This window comes from Bos mutus, chromosome 12, assembly GCF_027580195.1.
Source record: "Bos mutus isolate GX-2022 chromosome 12, NWIPB_WYAK_1.1, whole genome shotgun sequence".
Taxonomy (NCBI): Eukaryota; Metazoa; Chordata; class Mammalia; order Artiodactyla; family Bovidae; genus Bos; species Bos mutus.
This window is the reverse complement of record NC_091628.1, coordinates 35956944-35965611: the sequence shown is the minus strand read 5'-3', so window position 1 is coordinate 35965611 and position 8668 is coordinate 35956944. Positions and strand designations below refer to the sequence as shown.

Sequence of the window (8668 nt, the reverse complement as noted above, 5' to 3'; positions counted from 1 at the left end):
CTGTCCTGCCCATCCCTCAATCCATGGGGGACCTGGCAAGACAGAGGCTGGGCGGGACAGTCTCAGGGTGTCCATTCCTGGCCCTTGGGCCTCCTGTGGTCCCACCCCCCTCTATACAGAGGCCACGGATCACTTCTCATCAGGGATAGTGTCTCAAGGCAAAGCTTAGATGGTGAGTGGAGAAAATCTTGAGTCCTGGAACACAGGGGAACAGGGAAGGACTGTTCCAGCTTCAGCTAGGTTTGCCAAATGGGTCAGCTCCAAAATGTGAGGGTTCCTGGTGGCTGTTTTGTGTCTCATCCAGACTAAATCATCTGAGTATGGAGGCGGTCTCGGAGACCTGGCTGTGCAGACATGCCAGATGGAGATTCTCCTGTTGTGTTAATGGTTAAAGAGCTAGTTTCTTAACCATGCCTTCAGCGAGGCTGAGAAGGGATGTGCCTTCCAAGCAGGCAGTACCAGCCAGCTCCACACAGTCATCCTTTCATCATATTGTCAGTGGGTCACTGTTTATGATATAAAACACAGTCTGCCGTGGAGTGTGGCCCCACATACATCATCAGGAAGGTAAAGTTATTCGTAAAAAATGAACCAGGTGGGACAAGGTACAGTTTTGGGGACAAGGACTGATGAGATGCAGGGGAGGTTCGAGGTGAGGTGTGACAAGCACCAGGCTCAGCATCACCACCGTTCACTAGCTTGTAAACAAGGAGCCACTGGGACCCTGTGCTGTCGTCCAGCCACGGGTGCACAGAACCTGCCTCTGCAGTCAGTGTAGCAACAGTGTGGACACCTTAAGGCCCTGTCCCAACCAGTACCCATGTGTGCAACCACGACACTGTCACTCACACCTCCAAAAGCAAACAGGCTACCCACAAAGAATGGTTAGGAGACTTGAGGAGTTTTATTTTGTACTGTTAAAAAAATGTAGGTCATGGATTCATCTGTATAAATAAGTTTTCTGGCAACAGTAGTTAACTTTTAACCTCCCATTCAAAAACTTCACAACTTCAAGCATTTGAACTGCACTTAGAGATTTTCCAACGCTGGCTTCAGTTGTATATGGTACATTTTCACAGTAATTAACTGACTCATAAAGTCGAAGAATTTCTTTTAAAGTTCAAATCTTTACTAGTATGCAAAGGACAAATTTGCACTCTTTTGATCAGTATCCATTTTAATAGGACTATTTGCTTCATTTTTCCTGAAAGATAGTAAATGGGGAAAAATAGGCATATCTGTACAATTCATATCAAAGCACAAAATGCCATTTAAAAAATAAATACCTAAGGCATACTTGTCACACTTTTACTCAGTTTCCTTGGCCATTCAAACTTATCTAAAGGGTCCGCCTCTTGCAGGCTCTCCTGCCTGCCCGCCACATCTCTGCCCCTGGAGGGTGGCTGCTCCTCAGTTGTCATGAAGGGTGTGGTTTGATGTCCTGGGCTTCAGAGACCTGTCAGAAACTCAGTGACTGTATGGAATCTTTTTTTAGTACTGTTTGGCAAATATCCCAAATGAAATTCAACTCTAAGTTAAAGTCTCAAACAGAGATAAGACTAAGAGCTTCTAGACTTGCTGGGCGGTCCAAAGCCTCGGGGGGCATAGGGCTGGAAAACCGTTGACCCCAACCTGAAGTGACACAGACCCTCTGCCTTCCCACAGCAGACACCACAGCCCCCACCGGGCCGCAGCATCTCCGGGAAGGCCTCCGGGCTCCGGGCGCGCAGGCTGCTGGGACAATCTTTGGAGGCCCCGGCCCCTGTGCCCCCTCCCGTCTCGGATGCGCCCCTCACTACCTCACAGCGCTAGGAACAGCAAGCACTGACACACGGACCCGACCCTCGCTCGCCCCCTGCACCCGCTCCAGCCCCTCCCGCCTCCAGGCCGCCCCCCGCCGGTGAGCGCCCTGGGCCTGGACGCTGGGCCGCTGCTAGATGGCCAAGTCGCCGGCCCTGGCCCGGCCGCCGCTGGACTTACTGGCCTTGCTGGACCGGCCGGGGTCTGCGGGGTGCTCGGGGGGCGCGTGCAGCTCCACGGCCGTCACCGCCCCCTCCCCGTCGCTGTCGCCCGAGCTCCCCGCCGCCCCCTCCGGAAGGGACTGCTGGGGGCCACCCCCGGGGCTCTCGGCTGCAGGCGGCGTCGGCGCGGGCGGGGAGGCCTTCCTGGACGAAGTTTGCGGCTCGGCCTCACGGTTAGCCCAGTTCTGCGCCGGGGCGCGCAGGCCCTGGTTGCCGCCGCCGCCGGGGGTGCCGGGGGTCCCGGGCAGGGCCGCGGGCAGGGGAGGCTCGGGGTAGCCCGGGGCAGACGCCTGCCCCAGGGAGGAGGCAGAGGGCGCGTAGTAGGGCGGGAACCCGATGGTGACGGCGGGCGGGGCGGAGTTGGGGGGCAGGAGGAGGGGGCTCCCCCCCACCGGCTTTACGGATCCCGCCCTGGAACCAGGGGTGTCCGGGCGGAAGGGGCTGGTCATCCCCTGTTTCAGCTTCTTCCAGCCCAGGTGGTAGATCTCCAGCACGTTGAGGAGCAGGGACACGCAGGCCACGGCCAGCATGAAGAGGATGAAGATGGTCTTCTCCGTGGGCCGTGAGATGAAGCAGTCCACCGTGTTGGGGCAGGGCCAGCGGTCGCAGCGGTATAGCGGCTTCAGCTGGAAGCCGTACAGGAAGTACTGCCCGGCGATGAAGCCCACCTCGAACAGCGTCTTGAAGATGATGTTGAAGACGTAGGTGCGGAGCAGGGCGCCGGCGATGCGCACCTTGCCGCGGTCGTCGCGCACGGGGGCCGGGTCCTGGTGCCCCTCTGGGCCGGCGGCCTTCGGCGGCTCCTCCTCACGCTCCTTCCGCTTCTCTTCCATGCGCACCAGGTGCAGCACGTGGCCCAGGTAGATGAGCGTGGGCGTGGACACGAAAATGATCTGCAGCACCCAGAATCGCACATGCGAGATGGGGAAGGCGCGGTCGTAGCACACGTTCTCGCAGCCGGGCTGCTGCGTGTTGCAGGTGAAGTCCGACTGCTCGTCCCCCCACACCTCTTCGGCCGCGGCCCCCAGCACCAGAATCCTGAAGATGAACAGCACCGTCAGCCAGACCTTGCCGATGACAGTGGAGTGCTCCTGGGCGTTCTCTAGGAGTCTCCCCAGGAAGCTCCAGTCGCCCATCGCTTCAGACTGCTAACCTGCAGGGGAACAGGCTCGTTACTAGGCCTAGGCCGGCCAGGCGAGCTGAGGGCACGGCCCCCGGGCAGCCCTGGGCCCCGATGTGCGTGGGATATGCTGTCATGGGGAGCTGTGCTCACCCTCCCCAGCGGGAACCCTCCAGGGAAGGTTGTGAGTGTCCATGCGGGTATGCAGGAGCAGGTGTGTATGTACATGCACAGGTGTGTGTACATGCCCAGCTGTGCATGTACATGTACACGTGTGTGTGCAGGCACAGGTGTGTGTATACATATACAGGTGTGTATGTACATGTGAAGCACAGGAGTGTGTGTGCATGTACAGCTGCGTGTATGCACACATACAGGTGTGTATGCACACGTGCAAGAGCAGGTCTGTATGTGCATGTACAGATGTGTGTACATGCACAGGTGTGTGCGCATGTACAGCTGTGTGTACATGTACAGGTGTGTGTATGTGCATGTACAGGTGTGTATATGCACATGTGCATGTACAGGTGTGTGCACATGCACAGGTGTATGTTCATGCAAAGTGTACATGTACAGGTGTGCATGTGTGTGTATGTGTGCAGACACAGGTGTGTGTATGTACATGTGAAGTCACAGGTGTATGTATGTGCATATACATGTGTGTGCACACATGTATAGGTCTGTGTGTACATTATGGGTGTGTGTGTGTACATGTATAGGTGTATGTGTATGTGTGCAGGCACAGGTGTGTTTGTATGTACATGTCCAGGTGTGTGTATGTATATGTATGGGTGCAAGTACAGGTGTGTGTGTGTGTGCACCGATGCAGGCACAGTTGTGAGCATGCCTGTGTCTCTCCCTGAGGAGGGTTTGGTAACTGTCCCCAGCACCTGTGGCCCTGAGCAGAGGTCATGCTGCACAGGTGCCAGCAGGAGGGAGGCAACTGCAGGCCACGAGGAGGACTGCCTGAGAGAAGCCCCAGCCCACTCCCGGCCTCCTCGCTCTGCACACAGCTGGGCCGATTCCTAACCTGACAGCTGGTGTCGTTCAGAAAGAAGGGCCTCGTGAGGTCTCGGGTGACTGCCGAAGGCCGGCGGGTGATAGGAGGGTCGATGGGTGGCCGGGAGGACAGAAAGGAACACGTCGTGAAAATGAAACAGAGCAGGACTGGTGTGCGTGCAGACGCAGGGAGGACGGGCCCTGGGCGCGGGGCCCTAGCCTGTCCTTCCCGAAGGAAGGGGCCTGTGTCCTGCGCCTGTTGGGCTGGACTGCGGGCTGCAGTGCTGGGGCGGGGCAGCCGCATGGCCCCGTGTCCTGCGGAAGGAAGGACCGGTTGGAGGGAGACCAGCTGGAGAGGTCTCCCAGCCGGGAGGGTAGTGGGGGGTCCAACTACGGGGGGAGGGCCAGGGCTGAGCCTGGACGGAGGCAGGGCCCTGGGTGGGGGCCGCGCGTGCTCCAGGGAGCGTATGCTCTGAAATCTTGTTTTATCTGTTATCTGTATTACTATTTTCCCCTGAGTCTTCTGGGAAAAGTGACTTCTAGGAAATTCTAACCTTAGGGGTACAGAGTCAAACAGCAACCCCAGCTTCCCCAGACCAGACCCCGTGGGGCAGCAGGTGCGGGGGGGGGGTGGCGCACCTGTGAGGGCCCCCCCAGAGGCCGGAGGCCAGAGAATGGCCCGAGGGGCTGGACCCGCGGAGTTGGGGACGCTGGCGGGCTTCGGGGGAGCCGGTGACTAAGGCGTCCACTCCGGGAGAAGCAGCAGAGAAGAGGCCCTTTGATCTCACGACGAGGAGGCCACGGACGCCCTTCCAGTGACCCGGCCGCGGGCCAGGCCCGGGGAGCACGTGGGGCGGGTTGGAGACCCGAGGGTGAGGGGGACCTGTCAACCTGTTCCCCGGAGGAGGATGGGCGGTGGAGGCTCCTGTCGCCCGGAGGAGGGAGGGGGCGGGGGCGATGGGGGAAGGGAGGGGCAGCTGCAGGGAGATGAGACTCCTCTCCCGAGTCAAGAGGGCGTCTTTCAGGCAAGGACAGGCCCTGAGCTGCAGAAGAAGAGTTTGCAATGTGGGAACATAGCAGTCGAGCCGGGGTGCCCTGGAGAAGCCGGGAGCTGGGGGTGGAGGAGGCGGGGCTTAAGGAGAACCCGGGCATAACAAGGCTCTCAGAGGGGAGCAAGCCTGCTGGGCAGGGCAAATGAGGACTGAGCAGAGGAGACCCCAGTGGGGAGGGGGAGGGGGGTGGGAGGTAGAGGTGAGGAGGGGAGTGGGTGTCGGGTGGGGGTGAGACTGGTGGAGCAGATCAGAGATCTGGTGAAGGGGAGGCAGGTGGACCACAATGGTCAGTGACCAGAACCTGGGCTCTGACTCCGGGTGAGTTGGGAAGATACTGGGTGGGGGGAGGGGGTTGAACAGCTGTGATACAATCCCATGTCTTTATGGGACCAGTGGTACTGGTGCTGAGAACTATCTCCAGGGCAAGGGTGAAAGCAGAGGGTCACAGGGTGGAGGGTGAGGGGCGGGGGCAGAGGACGATCAGTTTTATTTAGGAACGTTCAGCCTGAAATGTCTATTAGACACGCATTAGAGGTCGAGTCATCACGGACCTCCTCAGTGCCCTGAGACAGCACTGAGGAAGTCCTCTAAGGACTGGGATGGGGACGGGGGCGGGGGTGGGGGTGGGGAGGGCAGTGCAGAGGGGCTGGAGATCAAGTCAGGTGCTCCAGCATCCAGAGGACCATAAGCTGGCCATCTGAAAATGCCAGTTTTAGTTGAGACTCTAGAATGAACAAGAGCAAAATGTACAATTTGCATTGCACTAGATTCCCTTTGTAACAGACTGACACTAAAAACACTCCTACTTGGTTTATAAATTGGAGGCAATAGAATGACCAGGCATATTCATTCCGTGTTTTCTTGTGATTTTCTGGAACACCACAAGTAGGATCTGGATACTGACGTACAGGCTAAACCAGAGAGTTCTATGTTTAACTAGTAACGTTTGCCAGGGTTTGCCAGGGTTTGGCATGGGCAGTGGTGGCCCTAATGCTATTTTTTTGCAATCCCTGACTTGGTACAAAGCTAAAAGGACTTGGTAGGCCGTGAAAAGTGGGTTTGGTATAGTGAAAAGTGGGCTTATCTGGTTATCTTTTTAGCCATTGGAAAGACTGTTTCTTTCGCTTTTTTTTTTTCATATTTTACATGCCTGTTTCCAGCTCTCACACTTAAGACAGTAATTTCTAGATGCCAAGAAACCTAGACTATGGTATTATGTACCTGCATGCATACTGACACAATGGACATCACCGACTCAATGGACTTGAGTTTAAGCAAACTCCAGGAGATGGTGAAGGACAGGGAAGCCTGGGGTGCTGCAGTCCATGGGGTCACAAAGAGTCAGACATGACTGAGCAACTGAACAACAATGCATGCTATGTCGCTTCAGTCGTGTCCAACTGTTTGTGACCCTATCGACCATAGCCTGCCGGGCTCCTGTGTCCATGGGATTCTCCAGGCAAGAACACTAGAGTGGGTTGCCATGCCCTCCTCCAGGGGATCTTCCCAACCCAGGACTGAGCTTGCATCTCTTATGTCTCCTGCATTGGCAGGCGGGTTCTTTACCTCTCAGTTCAGTTCAGTTCAGTCGCTCAGTCGTGTCCGACTCTTTGCGACCCCATGAATTGCAGCACGCCAGGCCTCCCTGTCCATCACCAACTCCCGGAGTTCACTCTGACTCACGTCCATCGAGTCAGTGATGCCATCCAGCCATCTCATCCTCTGTCGTCCCCTTCTCCTCCTTTCCCCAATCCCTCCCAGCATCAGAGTCTTTTCCAATGAGTCAACTCTTCACATGAGGTGGCCAAAGTACTGGAGTTTCAGCTTTAGCATCATTTCTTCCCAAGAAATCCCAGGGCTGATCTCCTTCAGAATGGACTGGTTGGATCTCCTTGCAGTCCAAGGGACTCTCGAGTCTTCTCCAACACTACAGTTCAAAAGCATCAATTCTTCGGCGCTCAGCTTTCTTCACAGTCCAACTCTCACATCCATACGTGACCACTGGAAAAACCATAGCCTTGACTAGAAGGACCTTCGTTGGCAAAGGAATGTCTCTGCTTTTCAATATGCTATCTAGGTTGGTCATAACTTTTCGTCCAAGGAGTAAGTGTCTTTTAATTTCATGGCTGCAGTCACCATCTGCAGTGATTTTGGAGCCCCCCCAAAAAAAGTCTGACGCTGTTTCCACTGTTTCCCCATCTATTTCCCATGAAGTGATGGGACCAGATGCCATGATCTTAGTTTTCTGAATGTTGAACTTTAAGCCAACTTTTTCACTCTCCTCTTTCACTTTTATCAAGAGGCTTTTTAGGTCCTCTTCACTTTACCTCTAGCACCACCTTTATCATACTTATCACACCTTTTTATAATTTTGGTCTGACTCTTTAAAGAGGAAATAGAACTGAAAATAAGTTTCTTAAAATAACAAAAGATTCATTCTTCTTCTGCTCTTTGGAGATGACCCCAACACATAACTTTGGAATCCCAAGAGCAAGATGGAAGCCAGGCCTGTAAGAGCCTGCACAGAAAAGATCAACCACAGAGACAAGCATGAAAGAGGAAAAAGCCAAACCTCCAAAGTTTCACACTGACTAACGGGACACTTGTTCTCCAGAAGAAAGGGACTGACCACAGCAAGAGGCAGGACACCCAGTGGTAGTGGCTGCAGACACACTTCACGCTTCAAAAGACAAGTCCTCCAGCTTCATTCTTCATATTTGTCACAACAATTTATTTTTATTTCTTGCATATGAAGTTTAGGCAGAACTTGTCAAGTTCCACAAAAATCTGAGACACAGTTTTGATTGGAATTGCATGGAATTCACAGATGAATCAAATTTACCTCTGTACAATCTAGTGCTCCCACTGCTGAGCACTACTGCTCCATAGATGAAGGGCATCTTTATGCCATTAGGATGCTGTCCCAAAAGGTCTTACACACCTTTTGTTAGACTTATTCTGAGATAACTTTGTAGTTGTTCTAATTCTTCATTCTAAATAGTTGTCTTCATTATAATTTCTGAGTAGTTGTTATCGGTACCTAGGAACCTTATTCCGAGAAAGCAATGGTAACCCAGTCCAGTACTCTTGCTTGGAAAATTCCAGGGACAGAGGAGCCTGGAGGGCTGCCATCTATGGGGTTGCACAGAGTCGGACACGACTGAAGTGACTTAGCAGCAGCAGCAGCAGCAGGAACCTTATTTCTGTATATTGATCTTGTATTCAGCAACCCGGCAGAAAGCCCCTCCTAGATGGACCAGTCAGGAGATTCCTTTGGATTTTCTGTGAAAGACGCAGAATCCTATCCTCTTAAGGAGAGATGTGTCTCTTCCTCTTCTAATTTGAATCCCTGTTTTTTCTTTTTCTTGTCTTCTTGCATTGGCTTGGACTTCTGGTACAATGTTGAATGGTGACATTTTCCCTGGTTTCAATCTGAAAATGATGCTTCTGAAGTTTTATCATTGAGTGTGATGTTT

The 8668-nt window shown here is 54.0% G+C and overlaps 1 protein-coding gene across 1 annotated transcript; it reads right to left on the bottom strand.

Moving 5' to 3' along the window:
- Positions 1-1933: 1933 nt before the first annotated feature.
- Positions 1934-3157, bottom strand: GJA3 (gap junction protein alpha 3). The gene has a single exon (XM_005888736.2). The coding sequence runs from the start codon at positions 3155-3157 to the stop codon at positions 1934-1936; it is 1224 nt and encodes a 407-aa protein (XP_005888798.2).
- Between the last annotated feature and the right edge of the window lie 5511 nt (positions 3158-8668).

Excerpts from the sequence above, each read along its gene's own strand:
- GJA3 (XM_005888736.2), bottom strand. The coding sequence starts at position 3,157 with ATGGGCGACTGGAGCTTCCTGGGGAGACTCCTAGAGAACGCCCAGGAG.